Source organism: Canis lupus, chromosome 5, assembly GCF_011100685.1.
Source record: "Canis lupus familiaris isolate Mischka breed German Shepherd chromosome 5, alternate assembly UU_Cfam_GSD_1.0, whole genome shotgun sequence".
Classification (NCBI taxonomy): Eukaryota; Metazoa; Chordata; class Mammalia; order Carnivora; family Canidae; genus Canis; species Canis lupus.
Window position 1 is genome coordinate 64,232,142 of NC_049226.1, and position 22,319 is coordinate 64,254,460.

Consider the following 22,319-nt stretch of genomic DNA (forward strand, 5'->3'; position numbering starts at 1 on the left):
CACATAAAGCCCTTAGCGCAATGCCCAACACCCCAAATTTAAAATGTTAGCTTGGGGCAGCCTGGATGGCTCAGTGGTTTAGCACCGCCTTCAGCCCAGGGCCTGATCCTGGAGTCCCAGGATCGAGTCCCGCATTAGGCTCCCTGCATGGAGCCTGCTTCTCCCTCTGCCTGTGTCTCTGCCTCTCTCTCTGTGTCTCTCATGAATAAATAAACAAAATCTTAAAAAAAAAAAAAAAAGAAGCAGCAGCAGCAGAAGTGAGCCTTCCTCTTTCCCAGTTGCCCCTGAGTTACGTGGAGGCTTACATACACCCAAAATTCAGCTTCACCCACATTCCAGCACTATGGCCAAGGAAGGTATTGCTGCTGGAGGTGTTATGGACATTAATACTGCCTCCCAAAAGGGGCTGGGGACCACCCTCATCCACAATGGCTCAGCACGTGGAATTTGTGAAGCTGCCACAGCCTTAGACACTAGCCAAACCCAACACTGTGCACTTGTATCACTCAACTATGATGAGCCTGCATGTTAAGTTGGTGGGGGTGCTTTGTGCTGATCACAAAGTCAACCTAATTAATAGGTTGATGACAATGAGAAATTAGGGAGATGGGGGGGCCTCTATAAAACTGACAGGGAAAACCCCATAAAGTGGTTGGTTGTGTGTGGTGGTTAAGGGCTAGGACAAAGAGGCTGAAGATGTCATCGAGGAATACTTCAAACGCAAGAAAAGAAGTAAAAAATTTGGTTCTGGTTCCTCACCAAAGTGGAGGGGGGCGCCTTAGTTCTCCTCCCCTGAGAATGTACTTAGTGACTCAATTGTAATGAACAGATTAAAGTGGAAATAACAAGGAGTCACTTCTGAGACTTGGTGTCTCTCAGACCATGAGCCCTGGGGGAGCCTGATGCCACTTCCTAAGAACACTCAAGAGCCCTGGGGCAGTCCATGTGAGAGGCCACGTTCCAGTGTAACCCCCAAGGAGGCCTGAGCCACCTCTGGATTCCTGACCCTCAAACTGTGAGATAATAAAAATTTGTTTTTTGCACTTTTAAGTTTTGGGATAATTTTTAATGCAGCAATAGCTAACACATGATTTAGTGGGAATATCATTACTAATACTGCCTTACATTTACATAGCACTTTTCAAAGCATTTTAACATCTGTTCTCATTTGAGCCTCTTGACAAATTTCAAGGAAAGGGCGATGATACCACCAGTGACCTCCGGATGCACCACTGTCATCCCTTTGATGACATCATACCCCAAGGCTCAGATCCAATACCAGCAGCTGTCAGCCCTTCACAATTCCACTTCAGACAACAAAACTCACAGCTGAGGAAGGTAAGCAATGCAGGAGCAGAGTCGAGATCTTGGCCCTATAAGGTGCTCTGTCACAGCTCACTGCCTTCAGACGCGGGGCTCCAGCTTCTTTTTTTTTTTTTTTTTTTTTGGGGGGGGGCTCCAGCTTCTCATCGGCCTTAACCCTCAGAGACAGAAGCAAGAACTTCCCATGCCCTCTGTCCCCTTAGGAAGGTCCGGTTTTGACTGGGGGCTGCAGTGTTCAGAAGGCCCAAAAGGTAACAGCACCACTGCCCCAGATTTGGTGGCTCTAGAGCAGACCTAGCCACACTGTCTAAAGGAGCTGCCCCAATCCTGCTAGGCCTTGTCCCGGGGAGATGCCCCATCCAGTCACCATGGACAACAAGGCCTCTGTCACTCACCAGCCACAGGTGATTGGTGTCTGGGGCCGCAGAAGCTGCTGGCTTGTCCTCTGCTGAGTCTAGGTCACTGGGTGGTAGGGAGCTGGAGTCAGGCTGGGCTTGGACTCTCACAGGGAAGGAAGCTGAGGCAAAAGCACAGAAGCCCTATGAAGACAACTCAGCAGAAACTGTGGTGTGGGAGGGCTGTGTCCAGGAGTGATGGAAAGGCTGGCCCGGCAGTGGGGAAGCAGGACAGGTAGACAGCATGTCAACCACACAAGGGGCAGGTATGTGCGGTGGGCCCCATATTTGATCCCTGTTAATGGGCCAATGCTGGGAGTCCCATAGCAGCCAACAGTGAAAGCAGATGGTGCCTGTCTCCCAGGAAGACTGCATCCTTCTTAAGAATCACTCAATGCCCTTCAGCAGAAAGGGACGGAGGAGAAAGAGGCAGATTCATTTCCACCACAGGGGATCTGAGTCTAAGGAGAGTTGTAGGGGGACAGTGAGGTATGGAACTGGCCTGGCCTGTCTGGACCTCTTCACTCCAGAAAGTGAGTCAGCTACTGAATGGGACCTCGCTGAAAGTGGCAAGAAAGCATGGCTCAAGGTAGCCCTGAGGGCAGAGAGGGTGGTCTGGCCATGTCTGATAGGAAGTGGTAGGGGAGGGGGCAGATGACAACTCCATGTCCTGTCAGCACCTGGGGAGCACAGCCCTTACAGCAGTGGGACTAATGCATGCCATATGGCCAGTTGTTTTGACCTTTGTGCTGAACAACAGGGAAAGCAGCTGATGACAAGTCAGGTTCTAGAGTGGTAAGTGCTGCATAGTTCATCTGGTTCATTGCAGACATGTTTTAATTGACAGGGGAAAAAAAAAACACTAGAAAGATCTGTCAATCACCTTACCCATCCATCTATTTGTTTATCCACCTGCTTATCCACCCATCATCCAACCATCCATCTACTCATCATCTATCTATTCATCCATCCATCCATCCACCCATCACCCATCTGACATCCACCCATTATCCATCCATCAGTCATCTGTCCTTCTATCATTCATCTATCCACCCATAATCCATCTATAATCCACCTATCCATCCATTCATCTATCCTTCTATCATCCATCCACCATCCATCCATCTATATACCCATCATCCATCAATCCGTCCTCCATCTGCCCATTTTTCTTTTCATATCCAATATATTAATAGTAATTATCTCTCAATACTAGAATCTGAAGTTTTTAAAAAGTATTTTACAAAAATGTGGATTACTAATTTAATAAGAATGTTTTAAAGTGTAAAAAGTGGAGGATGCTGGGGATCCCTGGGTGGATCAGTGGTTTAGCGCCTGCCTTTGGTCCAGGGCGTGGTCCTGGAGACCCGGGATCGAGTCCCGCGTCAGGCTCCCGGCATGGAGCCTGCTTCTCCGTCTTCCTGTGTCTCTGCCTCTCTCTCTCTCTCTCTGTCTATCATGAATAAATAAATAAATCTTTAAAAAAAAAAAGTGGAGGATGCCTGCCTGAGGCAATAAGATAAGTCTGGGTTTGACCTTTAAACATCCTTCATGCAGACGTGAGCTCCCTGTGCCTTCTGGGAGCTACCTGCTCAGGAAGACAGGACATGGTGCCCACACATGACACAGTCAAGGGAGGAGGGGGTGAGAGGCATCACTTGCCTTGTTCCTGGGTGCTTGGCCTCCAGGAATGCACACTGCCTGCACGGGGCCGGGATGATTCCAACCCTCCTTGGGGCTGAGTGGCTGGCTGCAGGCTAGAGGCCACTTCACTCCGTAGCTGGACCAGGTCATGCTCTGAGAAAGAGCGGTCCCGTTTCAGTGTCACCTCCCCACATGGAGATTCTTCCTCCTGTGGACACACCAGACTCAGCCCTGATCACCCAGCATGCCAGCACCTCCTGTCTGTCCCTGGACTGGCAGGGGGCTGCTGCTGGGCCCACTGACACCATGGGGCCATCCTCTACTCACTGCCCAGCCTGACTATCCTCTAGACAGTGGAAGGCAAGGACCTCAAAAACCAAACCCTTCCCTGAGGCCTGTGGAAAGTCCTAGAGATGACAGGTCTGGTGTCAGGTGTAGCCCACTGAGATAGCTACCACCCCTGGTTTCCCTGGGCTCTAAGTGCAGTGATGACATGATTGGAGGACGGGGGGGGGGGGGGGGGGGGGGGGGGGAATCACACTGAGACACATTGGCTTTTCACATAAGCCAGGGGGCTGCTTAGCTTCCCAAGTCCAATGATGGAGCATGTACATTCCAGCCCTTTTTGTGCTATGGGAATAGGTGGCCCAAGGTCACTGTTACAGTCACCTGTCTGAGCCACCAAATGGGGAAGTGTTCCCAAGTCCCACCATGTTTGGTCTCAGGGCAGACCCAGCCCCACAGCAGAACACCAGCTCCAAAGAAGAGTGCTGCCCTCAGCCCTGAGCAATGGATGTCCACAGCTGAATGCTACACACTGGCTTTACTCAGCCCTTCTCACTTGCCCCTCCTCCTCCTCCCTGGCCTCTTTCCAGGAACCCATGGGCTCTGACCTCAGATGTGTTCATCTCCTCCATCTCAGCCAAGGTAGGCGCCTTGAGCAAGACCCGGGGCCGTGGGCGCTGACTGTTGTTCCCGGCATCCGTGATGGACAGGTTGATGCAGGAAGTGGATTTGGAATCCCCAGAACAGGCATTGAGGATGCAGGGCAGAGAGCCAAACCCTGGTGGAGGCAGAGAGGTGGGGCAGGATAGGAAAGTGAGGAGGTGGGGACGGAGCAGGAAGGGAGAAGTGATGGAGGGAAGGTGGGCAGGGGGAGGGGTTCTATGCTCACCCCGGCCACCCCAGCATTGGCCTCCCACTGGGCGCAGCCTCCGCTCCTGCTTGATCTCCTCCAGGATCTTCTCATGCAGGGTCCTCTGCTTTTGAGGTAAGGGGCGAAGCCTTCTCTCTGAGACCTGGAGGGAGTATGGCAGCTCCAGGAAGGAAGGGCAGTGGGGCTGTGCCATGGACACACTGGAGTGGGGAGGAACCCTGCTGGCACAGCCAGGCCTGTCAGGAGCTGGCACACTAGGGGGCAGACTAGAAGGTGACCTGTGTACTCCCGGGGCCCCCAGGTCCATCTCAGAATCTACCTTCCAGCCACTTCCACTGGTAGAGATGCCACTCTGACCTTGGGGAGGGAAGACCAAGAGTAGGGGCCCCACATAGCTGGTACCTGTTTCAGTGGAGGGCGGGAGCGGATGAAGTCCAGGATGAGTTCATGGGCATCCTTCTTCACCCTGGGAGGGATGTCTCCATCGACCTGTAGGGGAGGATGGGAGGCAGCTAAGGCTGAGGGCAGGAGCTGGGCTGGTCCTCACACCATCCTTCCCTGCAGAGGCTGCATGGCAGGGACAAGGCAGCTATGACACAACTGCTAGCTTCCCTACATCTCAGGTCCTTCCTGTGGAAATGAAGGTCAGTGGCACTCCTCTCACTCACTTGTTCTAAGAACAAAATGAACTCACACATTTAACATTTGCAAAGTGAAGCCAGTACACAGAAGGCCTATGTGAGCATAAAATGAGACAATCCCACAATTTCAGCTCCTGCTACTGGTCCTCCAGAATCCTCCACACATCTCTTCTGTCTGCCCTTGTCACACTGCATCCCTGATGTCACACCACGTCCCTGGTGTCACACCCCGCCCTTCATGTCACACCACGTCCCTGATGTCATGCTGCATCCCTGGTGTCACACTGCATCCCTCATGTCACACTCCATTCCTGGTGTCACATCTTGTCCCTCATGTCATACCATGTCCTTCATGTCACACTGTGTCAAGTGAGCCAGGTAAATCAGGGCCATATCTGCCTGTGCACATCTGAAAACCCAGCTCAGTGGCCACACACAGAGCGGGGGCTCCAGAACCACCGGTGAGCAGAAGGCTCGGAGGCAGGCTCCTCTCCCTACCAGCTCACCATGACCTTGCGTAGCTTGTAGTTCCGGGCACGGATGTCCTGCATCAGCATCTCGAAAGGGGTGAGCTGGAACTCGGTGGGCAAGGGGTTAAATTCCTGCTCCTGAACTTTCTTGAGCTTCACTCCATGGCGGAGCTCCCTCATGAGCTGGACCCAGAGTCGGGCCTGGGCCCCCAAGAAGACAAAAAAGGCCCTTAGACCCAGCAGGGTTCCCAAAGGCCCTGGCACAAACCCCAGGTTGGGGGGCTGCACCCTGTGTCCCAGGTTAGGAGAGAAGCCATGTCTTACCCAGTCTGTGTGTCCTAGGTTGTCAAGCTCTGCCAGGGGCTTCTCTGCTTGCAGCTCATCCTCCCGGAGCTTCTGCAGCATCTGTTGGTCCAGGAGAAGGTAAGAGAATGGGAGTCATGGGGAAATGGGTCCCTGCTGGTCTGTCCATCTGGGGACATTTCCTCAACACATTGGCTACTATTCCACCAGCTAAAAAGGGATGAGTGGGCATTTCTGGTCAAGGCTTGGGCTCAGAAAGATCTAAGGAAACAACTCCATTAGTCTTGGAACCATGTGGGATACTTTGTGTCCCATCAAGTATCTGGCAGCTCCTCCTGGTCAAGGGCAGGGGTGAGAGCGTGACACACACCTAGCACCCATACAGAATCTCCTGTACCCTTCTCTCAGATGACTTACACAACCCAGAGAGGGGATACAGGGGGAAGCCCTCTGTCATCTGTGAAGAGCTCCCAGTCTTTCTTCAGACCCAGCTCTCCAGGTGCTTCCTCAGGAATACCTCAGCCTCTTTGCCCAGGCACATGCACACCCACCCTCTTAGAATACCCATGCTTGCTTCTTGACACATGATCCCCATGGCAGTTTTACATTTATCTGCTTCTCTGATTATTGTCTGGACTACTGGCTCCATGAAGCCAGAACCACGTATATGTTTCTGTTTTTTTCTCACTTGAGTACTCCTGGCTTCTAGCACAACATGACAGATGCTAGGTCTCAAACAATGGTTGAATGGATGAATAAATGAATGAATGCATGGGTGGGTGGATGGGTAGATGGATGAGTTACACGGCAAGTCCTGGGAAACAGACACAGGTTTGTATTTCTTGAAGGAGAGAAAATGCTGTCATCATGGTGAGGGCCAAAGGAGAACACCAAGGATTGTTAGGTAACTGTTCTTTGCTGAGAATTTGGCAAGAGGCTGCTAGATTCATTGCCTTTATTGTCCTGGATCATGACAGCAGCTGGAGACTGTTCCCATCAAGTCCCCTACCCTGGAGAAGCATCTAACCTTTAGCACACAGCTCCCACTTCACCACCTCCCCCCACCCCCATTACCTAGGACAGAACCGGTTACCCTGGTTTCACCCCAAGTTACTTGCTAAACTGCTTTGGGATGCTCTAGAAAATGCTGCCAAGTCTTGGAGCAGCACATGGGGTGTGATCTGGCTGATTCTAAAAATAGACCTGTGTGTGATCTGGCAGTTCCTGTGGGCAAAGGGCATGAAGGGTGGGTCTCTCACCCCTCCTGGAGTTTCTATACCTGTCCTTGAGCACAGTGTCTCTTCCTAAAATGCCAGCCCAGAAGTGTGTCGCTGACAGACCCTCTTCTCACTCCCTGTCACTACCCATTCCCTGGACATCTCCTGGGTCAATTACTTGGAAGTCTAGAATGGTTTGCTCCTGCTAAAGAAAGAGCTTCCATTGTCTGGATAAGGAATTGATCTCAGTAACAGAACAGATGACTTCAGAGCAAGAAAAACAAAAGAATTAAGACCATCCACTAATTAGAACATTAGAAGAACATCTCCAAGATGCCAAGAAGTGGGAAGGGGAAACAAGGAATGGGCAGAGCAACCACACCTCCCTTGGGGTTGTAGATGAGGGCTCAATGGCTCAAGCAGTGTCACTGACTTATCCTGTGCTGGGTCACAGGCTCTATCAATCAGAACAATCCTGAGAGTCTACTCAGACCCACGGGTTCAGGGAAGCTGGTCAGGGTAGAACCAGGGACCAGCATCAGCCAATTCCAAAAAACACCTTCTTCCATTTAACCAAGAATGGGTGAAGCAGATTCCCTGGCCCTCTACAAAGTCTGCATTTTGTCATCTGTGGCTGCGGATGGGAGGCAGAAGTCCCTGTTCCAAGACCCCTTGCTTCAAGGAAGTATGCCAGCCCCCTCCAAGGGAGAAGATGGGAGATTGAAGAAAGACTTCCAGCTAGTAATTCTGGGACCATGAAGAGACAGGACAGCCCTGGGAAGACTGCAGTCTGCCTATACTAACTCACACTTGGGGCAAGGGACACCTTTCAGAACCTGTCTTTGCTTATCTGTAAAAAGAGTGGTGGAGCGATCCTGTCACTGCATTTCCTACCTCCCCAAAACTCCAAGCACAGTGAGAACCTGTGGGCATGGACCTACAGCAAGGAGCCTTTAGCTCCTGTGTCCAGAAGGAACCAGTGGGGAAAGGACACCCAGGCCTTGCTGGAGATGTAAACATGGGGACCTGGGGGGTCCTGGGGCCAAGAGGCTGAGAGCCTGTAACTTAATGTCCATGAACTTCAGCTCCTTCCTGGGCAAATGGGCTAAGAAGTAGGCTCAGGGTTAAGGTAAAACCTGCAAAGCATTTGGAGCAGTGCCCACAAAGAGTGCAGACAGCAAGCCTAGGCTACTCCTAGTCCTGAGCTGAGGATTTCCACTTCCTATTGGAGACAGAGGTACCAACACATGGGGAAGTGGGGGGATGGGGCAGGACAGATGCCAAGTCCTCTTTACCTGTGGCCCCTCCCAACTGCTCATACCACACCCAGTGCCCTGCTCCCCTTCCACATGCTCCACCTGGCCCATGCCTGCCCTGCTTGGCCTCCAGGGAGCCCTCAATGTACTCACCCCCTCCCCCCTGCACATCCCTGTGCACTCACCTCCTTGGCCTCACGGACCCTGGCGAGGAAGGCCCGCAGCTCCAGCGTCTCCACAAAGAGCGCCCGGCACACCGCCTGGTAGTGGGCCTGTGCACCGCGGGGGTCTGTCAGGCGTGCCGCACACAGCCGCATGGCCTGGGCAAAGGTGCGCACGGCACGGGGGCCACCATCGGCCTCTTCTTCCTCCTCCGGGCCCCCATAGCCCTCATCGGCAGCCCCACAGCTGCTGTCCTCACAGTCATTGTTGGCCATGAGGTCGATGAGCTGCTCCAGCTGTGGGCTGAGCTCTCGCTCCTCACTGTCATCCAGACCCCAGTCCAGTGCGCGGTAGATGGCAAAGCCCAGTGACTGCACCATCTGTGGGACCAGGAGCCAGAGTGTCATGGGGGGTAGGGAGTAGCCTGCAAAGGATCCAGCCCGGAGAGGGACAGCAGCCCCACCAATTACAAGAGAACTTGCTGGGGATCCCTGGGTCGCTCAGCGGTTTAGCGCCTGCCTTTGGCCCAGGGTGTGATCCTGGAGACCCAGGATCCAGTCCCACATTGGGCTCCCTGCATGAAGCCTGCTTCTCCCTCTGCCTGTGTCTCTGTCTCTGTCTCTCATGAATAAATAAATAAAATCTTTAAAAAAAACAACAACAACAAAACAAGAGAACTTCCTGAGATGAAAGTACAGCACACGGCTTCTGTCAGATGGCAACAGCTTGCTCCCCATCCAGAGGGTATATACTGTGAGCCAACCAGACACATCACAGAATGCACACGATGCTCCCTAAACAGCACAGCCACTGTGGAAAACAGCTCAGCAAGTTCTTATGGTCAAACATGGTTTTACCACATGAAGTGGTAAACTCCTCTCCCGGATATCTAACCAAGAAAAAGGAAAGACATACATACATCCCACCCATGACTTCTCCTGGAATGCCCACAGGACAAACCTGACATGTCCAAATGTCTTCAACTGGTAGATGATAAACAAAGGTGACCCATCCTTACAGTGGGATACCAGGCAGCAGTGCAAAGGATCAAACTGCATGCACTCATCTTAAACACACAGTGAACACAGAGTGATGAAGCCAAAGTCTCCTTGCTGCATGTTTTCATTTATACAAAACTCTAGGCAAGATAAGTCTAAGCTATAGCCATGAAAGGCAGATCAGTGGTTCCAAGCCAAGGGTTGAGATAGAGATTGGAAGGAACACAGAAGCTCACTGAATATAAAGCATACCCCAATAAATGTGATTTCAAAGGACAGTCAACTGAATTAAACATTAGCTTTTAAAGTAACATAATTGTTTATTTTAAGTCAGAGGAGAAAGACTAGCATGCTGGAATTGTTAGCTACACATGATAAAGTACAGACACTTGAACTAAAAAAATGACATTCTCTCACTTAAAAATATTTTAAACTCCATGTACATTTAATGTATGTAAATTTAACCCGAAAAAGAAGAAAATAAAAAAGTGATGGCACCTGAGTGGGGGCAGGGAGCAGGTGGCGCTACCCAGGGACAAGTCTAAGGGTAGCTGTTGGTACCCAGCCAGGTGTGAGGTCCACTATGCTGTTATTTACTTTACATAGGCTTGAAGTTCTCCATTATGATTTCTTTTGAAAGTATATTAGCCACGTTAAAAAACCTTTGAGTTTTGTGAGAGAGAGACCTTTTAACTCAGCATTTTCTCAATTTTACTTGGTAGAAACCACTAGTTTCATGGACTACCATTAACTGGGAATCTGCGTTCTCTAGAGAACATCTGCAAAATACCGCCACTCTACTCATTATCTGTTCACCTGCCATCTGCACCTAACATTCCCTCACAGCAATACAGTCCTGGAAAGGTCCAATCTGCTCACACAGGGAAGAGGCACGTGCAGCTGAACACAGAGGAAATATGGATAACTCCCTAGGATCTGCTTCCAGTTTGCTTGGCTTTCATATTTTGACATTTCCCCTTTATGACAATGATACAAAATTACAATAGCACGCCTCATCTCATTAACTACTGGGACCCTTTTGCTGCTTAAGTATAGGACAACCCAAGAGATAACCTCTGGTTTGCAGGTAGAGGAGGAAGGCACCGAACCTCAGGTTACCTGACCACAGCTAGCAGCTGGCAGAGCTGGACTTGGGACTCCACTCTGCCCGCAGCCTGTGCTCTAAGCCTATTGCAAGGTGGGAGGCTGCTTTGTGGCAAACAGAGCCACGCCCTCACCTTCCACCCCCAGCCTGGTGGATCTTAGAGGCCTCTGGCCTCTCCTCTCATTTCCTACATTGCCACCACTTGAAGCCTTGTATGTAAAAAAAAAACAACCCCGGGGTGGGGGTGGGGGGGCTAGCCTGAGCAGAGCTGAAAGACAATATGGAGAAAATCAGTGTTAAGCAGGGGATAGGCACAAGACAGCCTTCTCTATCTTGCAGAAATGCTTGAGCCTGGAGGGGCCACACCGGCAGAGGGGTGGACCTGCTTACAAAGAGCAAGGACTCCAATAGAGCAAAGTTCCAGCCTAAAGTCAACAAAACCCCAGTCCACCCTTGGAGGCGGTTTTATCTCTGCTTTAGGCAGGCAAGGGTCACAACCCCAAATCATGAGTCAGAGGGCATAAGGCCAGTGCCCGGTGGAGTCTCCTGGGGCAGTAGGATCTCCAGAGAGAACCCACATAGCCATCAGGACTGCTGGGCTGGCAAGAACCATGGTTCACACAAATTCCCAGTGAATTCTTCCCTGGCCCAGAGGTAGATGCCAGGAAGGAGATGGTGGGAGCAATCATGCCCCCTCTCTACTCCACAGGCCCTGCTGACCCAGGGGCAGCTCTGTCCTGGTCTCTCCATTGGAGGCTGCACGTGGAACAGGACAGACAGGCCACGCAGGAAACCCCCTGCTCTAGCGCATCACAGAGCAGCACCCAAACCCACCCGTGCCTCTCCCTTTCTTCTGGTAGCTGGCCTGAACTAGCACCACAACAGTTAAAGGGTTAACTCCAACATGAGCCTCTTATCTGATAACTGCACCGTTAAAAGCTTCTCTGTGCTCCAGCAGACACTGGAAACTCTCCCTGAAAGGCAAAGAGCCTGTTCTTTCCCATAAGGAAAAATCTGGGCAGCCAGCCAGAGTCTCAGAACCTCCAACCCCTCCCTGCCCATAGTGTTGCAAGAACTGAGCAGCCTGCAAACTGAAAGCCTCACAGAGAGAAGCGGCTGAAGCTGCAGGATAGTTTTACAGTTTTAGCTGGGTGCCAGTAGCAAGAATCTAGGTTAATATGACAAGTGGCCTCCTGCCATAGTTCCTGGGGTGAGGCTCTCAGGTTAATTTGTGGGGGCCTCCGAGCACAAGAGTCCAGATTGGACCCCCCCCCCCACAAAGTTCCTTATAAATACTTTCAAAATTGATAACAGGTCTCCTTTGGAGTGGTAGATGGTAGATGCACATTCCACTCTGGGCAAGAGGGACAGCCCTGGGAGCACTGTCTGAAAGGCAAGGGAATGTTCCCGGGCTTTGGGTAAACAAAAGTATCCAGAATACTCTCAGTGGGCAAAGAAAGGCAGGTCAGAAATGGAGAGGAGTCTTGAAAACATTTTTTTTTTTTTTCCCTGAAGTGAATTACAGAAAGCAACCTAGAGCAACAGTACCACTTCATAGAGCTCTGGACAGTCTTAGGCAGTATGCTGCTGGGAAGGGTGTCTTATCATCAACATTATTAACTGCCAGCATGTAGTAATAAGGAAAAGCAGGAAAACTCTGGGATGATTTTATTATTGTTTTAAAATTCTCCACAACAGGGATCCCTGGGTGGCTCAGTGGTTTAGCGCCTGCCTTTGGCCCCGGGGTGCGATCCTAGAGACCTGGGGTCAAGTCCCAAGTCAGGCTCCCCACATGGAGCCTGCTTCTCCCTCTGCCTGTCTCTGCCTCTCTCTATGTCTATCATGAATAAATTAATAAAATATTTTTAAAAATAAAAATAAAAAAATAAGATAAAATTCTCCACAACAGACTATATGGCCTTTTTTGGCCTGTGACCACCCTGCTACCCTGGTGTAACACTATGTTCGATATATAAATACATATTTGCATAAAGCTTTCTTAAAGGCAGTGGAATGATAAACATTAAATTCAGAACAAATTCCTGGGGGCAGGTGGATGGGACAGGGAGACATTGGTGAGATTTTAATTGTGGGTGGGATGGGGGTTCCTGGACATTGGTCACAAGCTGGTTTTCCTGTTTGGCCCCCCAGACCCACCCTCTGACTGACACTGTGTGCGCAGCAGGCCAACCCCACAGACCACATCACCTGTGCTCCCTCCCTCTGCTCAGTGGGAGACAATGCCAGGAGCTTGGGGGTGGAAGGGGAGAGTGAGGTGGGGTCCCGTCACCCCCACCCCCGCTTCAGGCCCTCCAGGGCATGTCAGATTCTACACCACCCCAGTGGGCATCCTCACCTGCCCACTCTCTTCATCACGTCCCTTCAATGAAGCCCTTTGAGTATTTTATCTGTGTCCTACCACGTGGAAACAATTATGTAACTTTGCATGCTTTTTAATTTACATTATATGACATATGTTACTTTTAATGTGTATTAAGTAAATTTAAAAATTATTTTAAAGGTACCTGGGCTTCTGAGCTGGCTGGTGACAACACCATCATTGTGGACTCTGCAAGAGGAGATAACAGGCAGTCAAGACATGCCTCAGCATCCCCAAGCCCTGACGAATAGGGCCACCCACCCACCTTCCCTCTGAGGAACACACAGTGTAGCCCCCAGAGGCTCCAGTGGAACACCAGAAAGCTTAAACAAGCCAAGCTGCCAGTCATTTGGGAAGATACTTGAGGATCCATCTTTGGGCTGGACATCCAGGTACAGTGGCCAGGAGAATGATACAGCCCCTGCCTACACCCCACATACCAGTCACACCCCAAAGTGACCCCTCAGAGTGGAGCAGCCAACTCTCCCCTGGGGAAGCATGGTTGGTGCTAGAGTGAGGAGGGAATGAGGAGAAAGCAGGTCAGTTAAGTCTTGTTTGATGAAAGACCTCATGCTCTAAAATTCACAATCTGAACCCATGTGCCCCCAAATCACAGCAGAGTCAAATGAGAGACCCGGGAAATAACAGATTTTGCTCTGGAGTTCCTAAGAGCTGAGTGGAGTCAGCATCTGGCCACCATCTGTAGACTGGGAGATCTGCCCCCAAACTGTCGGTGCCTCCATCAGAGAGTCAGAATCTCTGGGTTGAATATACATTAGGCAGTATGCATTTTATCATGTTTATTATTAAACAGGGCACTGAATTAACATGTTTAAAAGTGCTCACTCATTGTAACCCATATACCACCTAGGAGATAGGTGGTTTTGTTACCCATTTCACAGATGAAGAAAGAGGCTCAGAAAGGTAAGCTAATTTGCCCTAAAGTATCACAGCTAGTAAGTGGTGGTCCCAGATGAGGCCATGTACCATGGAACCCTAAAATCTGCTTCAGCTGCTCCCTCACACCGCCGCCGGGGTCTCCCAAGATGCCAGGCTGGATGAGACACAGAAAACCCACCTACTTCTACAGCCTTCCTTGAATTAAGCATCCAAGTAGAACCTGTGCTAAGGGGTGAACCTGAGTCGCCTTCTTTTTGGAATGAGGTAGGGCATAAAAAAAAAAAAACATAAACCATGAAATCTCTGCTAAGTGAACCTGCTAACTCTGCAAATATTTTCAAAATGCCATTAAGAGCTAGGGAGATTGCCAAAGATAAAGGGAGTTTGTGTTGGGCTGATCCATTAAAATAATGGAAAACAATCTACTCCGAACATAAGGGAAGTTGAAAGTGAGCAGCAAGCAGTATACTGTGGCCCATGTTTGAGCATTCAATGCAAGTCCGTAGCTGTGACTAGATCAAGACAATGGAAAGTGGAAGAAATCAGACTCAGAACAAAGATACTCCCTGGAAGCAGCCAGTGTCCTGAGTTATCCTGAGGACCAAGAAAGGGAGGGAGTCAGACAGCCTCTCAATACCCTTTACGTACTAAGTACCGCACAGTCCTCTGGTCAACAGGAAGCCTTCTGGTTGGAATAATTTTAACGCATATGTCCCTGGTTTAAACAGTCTATATGTTAACAAAAATAAGTGTTCGTTAATCTACCTATATTTCAAGTTGCAAGGACTTGGGGGTCTTTGGGTTTTGAGGAGCAAGCTACCCCTTAAGGGCAGAGATTGTGCCCAGCTCTTTGCTACAAAAGTAATACATGACTTATAATGGGTTCAATTCACAATGACCTTATGCAGGTTGGTACCATGACTCCCTCTTCACAGGCAAAGAAACCGAGGCTCAGGCAGTGCAGAATGTCACACAAAACCATTGAGCCAATAAACGACAGAGGCGGAGCCCCCAGCAAGCAATGCCAGACCCCAAAGTGCAGAGTCCTAACTTGAGCTACAGTAACTTTGTTGCCAGGATGGTCACACGGGATTATGCAAACGACTTTCTGCTTTTTTAAAACAGTTTTAGGGGATCCTAGGGTGGCTCAGCGGTTTGGCGCCTGCCTTGGGCCCAGGATGTGACCCTGGGGACCCGGGATTGAGTTCCGCATCGGGCTCCCTACGTGCAGACTGCTTCTCCCTCTGCCTGTGTCTCTGCCTCTCTCTGTGTCTCTCATAACTAAATAAATCTTAAAAATAAAATAAAAATTAAAAAAAGATAAAAAAGTCTTAGAGGGAAAGTAGAGAGACCCAGACAGAAGTAGATGGAGGCAGGTAGGATGGAAGCATTCTCACTGGTCCATCAAGATCACATTGATGGGGGACACCTGGGTGGCTCAGGGGTTGAGCGTCTGCCTTTGGCTCAGGGCGTGATCCTGGAGACCCGGGATCAGGTCCCACATCGGGCTTCCTGCATGGAGCCTGCTTCTCCCTCTGCCTGTGTCTCTGCCTCTCTCTCTCTCTCTCTCTGTATCTCTCATGAATAAATAAATAAATATATCTTTAAAAAAAAAAAAAAGATCACATTGATGGGGGGCTGCCCCTCCACTGGGTGCTTCTCTCCCCCTGTAAGGAAGAACATCATTGCCAAGATGTACTGGGAAAGAAAAGCCACTGTGATGTCTTGTGTATAAAATAACAAATGAGGGAACCCTGGGTGGCGCAGCGGTTTAGCGCCTGCCTTTGGCCCAGGGCGCGATCCTGGAGACCCGGGATCGAGTCCCACGTCGGGCTCCCGGTGCATGGAGCCTGCTTCTCCCTCTGCCTGTGTTTCTGCCTCTCTCTGTGTGTGTGTGTGACTATCATAAATAAAAAATTTTTTAAAAATTTTTAAAAAATTAAAAAAATAACAAATGAGGAGAAATCAAGACACTAGGGAGTTTTCTTGGAAATGATGACATAAAAAAAAAAAAGGAAATGAGGACATGCCCCGCTAGTATAAGATGAAAGATGATTTGGACTTTGTAGTGGAAGCTCCCAGAGGAAGTGCTTCCCCCTACCCAGCAGGTGGGGTAGGTGGTAGGAGGACAGTGGTCTGACAGCCTCACCCCTCTGTGCCTGGGTGGGGAGCATAGGGAAGGAGAAGTGCAGTTTAGGCCAGACCCCTACCTATGTGTGGTCACGACCTTGAGGGTTTCGCCTCTCTGACCTCCTTTCCTCACCCACAGATGGAGACAATACCTGCCCAACCTAACTCACAAGGTTACCTCAACAGACACGTGGGGGAGCAGACGCAGATACCTCCTAGGACACAGTATCCGGTGAAGATGTGGACAGCTGTGATCACCATGATGATATCATCCATGGGGCCATCAGACCTCCCGACCAGGCTCAGCCCACAGTCACCCTGCCTGTGACTCTCTTTAGGCTTGGTGCCAGGACAGGGAACAGTCATGGGGGAGCCAGGGATTCCCCTCTTCAACCCCCGAGGAGACCACACACGTGCAGGGGTGTGGGGAGGCTACAGCACTGGTTCCACTAGGCTCCCCCAGGCTGCCGGGCACCATAGGGTTCTTAATTACCAACAATGCACACAGATGACAAAGGGGTAGGGGTTCTAGCTTGAGCCCAGGTAGCTCCTGTCTCTGCTCCTCTGGCTGAGTTCTCAGGAACACCTCTGTGGCTAAGAGGCAGGGTGGACAGTCCAAGGCCCCTGCAGGGCCCCCCTCAGTGCTGGTGGGGAATGGCAACAATCCCAAGGAAGGCAACCTGCAACATCTCTCAGAACTTCATCCCTGTTTGCCTTGAGTAAGCCGGTCTGTCCCACATGGCAGGGTAACTGAGCCCGTCACTCACAGGAATGCCCTTCGTACCAGTGAACCATTGGACACACAGATATCCACAGAAGATATGTGGGGACATTGCAGGAGGGGGCACCAGGCAGCCCCTAAAAAGGAGGAGGTATCCTTTGTAATGAGACAAACTGAGCTCCCTATTAAGGGGAAGAGCAGAGGGCAGCCCCCGTATTGAGAAGGAGCTGTATGAACCTGCACGCTGGTATAGACATAAAACACGTCCACTAAGTCTGCTCCTATTATGAGAAGGCTGGCAGGAGACTCCAACAGTTTCCCTTTACACTTGCTGAATTTGGAACATGTGCTATGGCATCAAGAAATTAATTTTTGTGCAAGTGTGAGAATGAGCAAGAGCGCAGTGTCCGCCTTGCTCTCCCACAATCCAGGGCAGGAGCTCATGGTCTGGAGCAAACATGGACCCAAAAGTGACACAATAGGTTCCTCAGAGTCTTTATACAGGACGGGTATCACCTACCACACAGGTTGTTGTAAAGATTAAACAAAACCAGGGGCACCCAGCCGGCTCCACTGGAAGAACATGTGACTCTTGGTTTCAGGGTTGAGTCTGAGCCCCACACTGTAAGGCATAGAGATTACTTACAAATAAATTCTTAAAAAACAAAACAAAACAAAAACCATGTAGTGTCTGGCATCTAGTAAATGCTTCAATAAATGCTTGTTTCACTGTCAAGAAACAACTTTAAAACTTAAGTAATGTCTGAGATCAAGCATTGGCTTCTAGAAGTGAGCTGGTAGCAAACCCAAGCTAAGGGGAAAGCGCCTACTCAAATCCGGGAAGTTGTGTGTGTGTTCAGCAAACAAGGGGAGAGCTCAGTGGGGCAGATGCCTTCAGAAGTTGGTGGCAGGCTCTTCCTCCTGGATCTCGCTTCCAGAACTGCTCTTCTCCACAGCCATGGCTGACATCAGGCTGCTTCTCCATCCACTCACACACCACCCACAGGGTGTGATTTCCTCCCCTGCAGCAAGAATCTAGGACCGCCATGACTTGAATCAATTCCAGGGGAGACCCAAGACCAGGAAATGCGTCAGAGACTCCCCACACTCCAAGCAATAATACTGTCAACCTTCTGCATTTTCACCAAGTTCTAGTAAGGGAAAGGTCAGTGCTCCTCTGCTCCTACAGAACTTTTACACCCAGCGTCTGCTAGGGTATCCTGGAGATTACCCCAGAAAGCCCCCACCGATAGTCATGGCAGACAGGTAGCAGGCTTGAAAGGACGCATTCCCTTCTGAGGACTCCTCCCCCCTGGCTAAGGATGACTCACTTGAACCTCCTGAGTACTTTTGGGGGCCCATCTCATGTAGTCCCCACCATTGGCCCTAAATGCAGCCCAGAGAGGGTGAGAAACTTAGCCCAAAGTCACCTGGCTGAGATCCAATCCATATAGCCTTGCTCTGGAGCCAACACCGGGACCAATAGTTCTTCCCTTCACTGGGGCCATTCTAGTCACCTGAAGATGGAATGGGTCCTGGCCCTGGAGGTGTTTCCAATAAGAGGTGGGTGACCTCTTCTTAGGGTGTGGTGTGTAGAATCCACAGACAGTAGATTGGTGGTCAGAGTGGTTCTGGAACCAGCAGCATTAGCATTACTAGGAACTTGTCAGAATCGCAGATTCTTAGGGCCACCCCAGACCTGGGCAGAATCAGGCTTATCAGGATGGGACCCAGCAATCCAAGAACCTGTATTTAACATGCCCACCAGTGGACTCCAGGGTGAGAAGAGCCCCAGTAAAGCATTAGGTAGAACTTTAACTCCAGAGTCCATGTTCTGATATTGTTGATAGGAAGAAACCAGGTGGTAGGAAGAGTGTTCATTCTACCCATGTAACTCTTTCCCCTTCATTATGGGCAGAACAATGGCCCCCAAACTGTCTATGTTCCAATTGCCAGGACCTGTGGACATGTTATGTTACCTCAAAAGTTTTGATACCAAAACTTTTCATAGGGCCTACCTACTCTTGGAAGGGGAACTGGGATAGCAGATGGAAGTAAACTTGCTCACCAGCTGACCTTAAGGCAAAGAGATTATCCTGGATTTTGACCATTCTGACTGTAACAAAATAAATGTGTGTTGTTTTAAGTAGTGACTTTGTGTAAATTGTTTACTGTAGCCAAAGGAAACTCTTACACCCTGCTTCTAAACTCTTATGTCTTGCATCTTTTTCTTTCCAAATTTTTACTTAGATTCTAGTTAGTTAACATACAGTGCAATATTGGTTTCAGGAGTACCACTTTGTCTCTTTGAGTACACCCAAATGTGAACACTGAACAAGTGGTGATTGCAGGCAGAGCTAAAGACAAGGAGAGGTACCCGGAACTCTGCCCATGCTGATCGGCCTCATCCCCAGGTTGCCACTTCCAGGCAGGCTTCCTCCTTGACTGGGTCCTTACTGGAGGCCAAACTCCCTCTGAGGAATCGAACAGGATGAGAGAGAAACTCTAGAGCCTTCCTGCAGCTGATACTCACTGGCATATTTGTTTAAATGGCCACATCCCAGGACCAGACCAACCAGTGTCACAATGCTTCCTTTGTGGGAGCCACTCAAATACTTTCTGCCCCCACAGGTCACCCCCTGGTGCCCAACTGAAAAGACAATTGATTCCATCACAGGAGACAGAGAACCCCTTCTTTGTGAAGACCTCCATGGTGGGGGTGATCAGGGCCCTGAAGGTAGCAGAGACACTGGGGCTGTATCCCTCATGAGCCAATCTGCAGGTGCACAGGGACCCCAAGGACACCTTCTTGAGAGTTGCAGCCTCTCCTGAAAGCACAGGGCAGAACCTGCAAACAGCTGGGTGGGTATTGGGCCAAAGCAGCCACACAGACTAAGCTTATCCTGGTCATCTGTGGCAGCCAACCCCAGGCTGTAGCATCTCACAGACGTCTTTTTGGGGAATGCCTGGAGATAATCTCTGCTCAGAGGTGAAAAGTAATCAGGAATGCTATCTGCCTCACACAGTCACACCCAGAAGGGCATCCTCCCAGGGCCCACACCCTCCCCTTGCACGCAGAACCAGGAACCTCACCATGCCCACTGGCCCCTACTCCACATACAAGGAAGTATGTGGATGTTTCTGTGGATGAGGTTTTACATCATCAAGAAATGTACACAGGGACCCTAGGCAAGTGCACCCAGCAGAACTCCTTCCTGTTCCTAGGACTGCAGCCAAAAATTCTGTGAGCACCCATGCATGTAACCCTGAAGGTGCTGCTTCCAAAGGTAGGTCTGGGTGAGGTGCCCCCTGGAGCAGGAGACTGTTGCCATTCCTGTGGTACCCAATGCTGCCCCATGCCGGGGGGGGGGGGGGGGGGGGGGGGCGCGGGAGGGGGGAGCACAGGGCTGGAGCCCAGCTGGTCCCCCATTGGATCCTTGCTCTGGGAACCTCAGTCTTCTCATCTGCACAATGGGGATCCTAACAGTGTCAAGGCTGTAAACAAAAGTAAGCCCATTACTGCCCCCAGCACATCCTTGCAAGGGCCTGAAAACATCAGCTGCTGTCACCCTGGATTGTAAAGCAAAGTGCCCTCCAGTTCCCTGGGTGGCTTGGCTTCATCTCTATGCTACGTCTTGACTGGGTGACCCTCCCAAGATGCCACAAAAGCAAAAAAAAAAAAAAAAAAAAAAAAGCCCCAGAGCGCCAAGGATCCCACGTGACAGCAAGAATGGGTGTCATTCTTGCTGGGGCAGCATTGGTGAGGAGTCAAGAACCCAGAATAAAAGTTATATGAGCAGGACCTGACTGAAAGAAAATATTTCAACCAGAAATATTCTGTGAGATTTGCCAAGAGGGGAATATTCTCTGCTCCAGAAGCAGGATTTCATCCTTCCAAGCAGCTCTCACTTCTCCCTAGCATGTCAGGGGGACACCATCGCTGGACAGTGCCCATCAACATTCATCTGCAAGTTCATCTGTGTGGAGAGCCATCAACAAAACTACAGGCAAGCTAAAAAGGCAGTCCTCAGTCACTGAAAAGGGGACCTCCCACTGAGACCCAGCAAGTTCAGCTTCACCAGCTGGGGCCACAGGACTAACAGGGCCTCCTAGAACACCAATGGCCCACAGCCATTCCTGGTGGCCATGGACCCCATTCAGTTCCTGGGAGAGGGTACACAGGGCCAGGGGACCTGAGAGAACATCTACAATGGGGCAGGTAGACCCATGTACATGTGCATGTGTGTGTGCCTCTGTATGTCTGTGTGGGCATCTGTGTGCATGCATGTTTGTGTGCATCTGTATGTCTATGTGGGCATGTGTGCGTGTGTGTCTGTGTGCATCTGTATGTCTGTGTGGGCATCTGTGTGCGTGTGGGTGTTGTGTCTGTGCACATACATACTTCCTGGGCCCAGGGCTCTGTACTGATGCTCCCTCACTGGTCTTCACCCCTCCTCAAGCACATGCTACCATCATCCCAGTTTATGGAGGAGGACCGGGCCACTGGTGAGATGCCAAAGCCTGCTCCTTAGCAATGCTATTTCTCTAGCCACTGGGCTGAGGTGAAAAAAAGAATTCTGGGCCCCATGGAACTCATGACACAGGACACCGCCATCCAATGCAGGACAGACTACTAGTCATTTCTGTGCTTGAAACTCAGGGCTGAAAATGAGTTGAGTTGAGAAGGCCTTGGGTCTGTGCAGCGGTGAGCCACTTGAAGAGGCTTAGCCTGCGGACAGGTGCCAGTGCTTTGGGGGCCATGGGGGCACCTGGCTTCTGAACCCTACAGAGAAGGAACAGGAAGAGGCTGGAGGGGCTAGAGGGGCAGGTGGGGTCTGGTGGACAGCTCACATGAGGTACCCAAGCTGAAGAGTAGGGTCTGTGAAAAGTTATGGCATAAAAAAAAAAAAAGTAGGACAGTGTGTAAATCAGCACAAGCAGGATGGGAAAGGTGGGAGATAATGAGCTCACCCTCATCTCGGACACACTTTTGTCAACACTAATGTCTAGCTGCTGCCTGCCCAAGGGGGTTTCCTTGGTCATCTGTAGCGCTGGTGCCTGGAGAAATGTTTCACCAGCAGAAGGGCAGGTGGTCTTTCCGTCAAGGGGACAGCCAAACACGGCACTGAGAAGCAGTCTCCTGGGGTGAACTGCCCAGGAGGGCACCAAGAGGACAATGTCCTGAAAGCATTGCAGGGTCACCCGATCAATAGATGGATCGATCGTTGACCACGCTGTATTTAGGGAATTAGCTTTGCCTCAGGCAACGGCTGTGTACAGGCATTCACTGTGATGCCTGACTGAGTTTCTCACCTCAATTAAAAAAAAAAAAAAAGTAACCCTTCCCCATGAAAAGGTTTTAATAATGGCCTCTCAAAAATAACTTCACATATTAACACATTTTCCCCACTTAAAAAAAAAAAAAAAAGAGTGGGCTTCCAAGTAGTTATACGTCTTCAGAATGGAGGCGAGGACTTTTTCTGCACTTAGCTGGAAAAGGAGAGACATACTACACCTG

The 22,319-nt window shown here is 50.3% G+C and overlaps 1 protein-coding gene and 1 pseudogene across 2 annotated transcripts in view; one reads left to right on the forward strand and one right to left on the reverse strand.

Moving 5' to 3' along the window:
• SPIRE2 (spire type actin nucleation factor 2) overlaps nt 1-22,319 on the reverse strand; it is a 32,445-nt gene that overhangs the window by 7,133 nt on the left and 2,993 nt on the right. For both annotated transcript variants that reach the window (XM_038537982.1, XM_038537983.1), the window contains exons 2-10: nt 13,196-13,239; nt 8,591-8,947; nt 5,954-6,034; nt 5,666-5,830; nt 4,921-5,007; nt 4,537-4,660; nt 4,256-4,425; nt 3,381-3,570; nt 1,719-1,840 (exon numbers count right to left, since the gene is read on the reverse strand). In XM_038537982.1, the coding sequence (XP_038393910.1) occupies nt 1,719-1,840; nt 3,381-3,570; nt 4,256-4,425; nt 4,537-4,660; nt 4,921-5,007; nt 5,666-5,830; nt 5,954-6,034; nt 8,591-8,947; nt 13,196-13,239 (1,340 nt within the window). The remainder of the gene's footprint in view (nt 1-1,718; nt 1,841-3,380; nt 3,571-4,255; nt 4,426-4,536; nt 4,661-4,920; nt 5,008-5,665; nt 5,831-5,953; nt 6,035-8,590; nt 8,948-13,195; nt 13,240-22,319) is intronic.
• Nucleotides 204-18,947, forward strand: LOC111095995 (annotated as a pseudogene).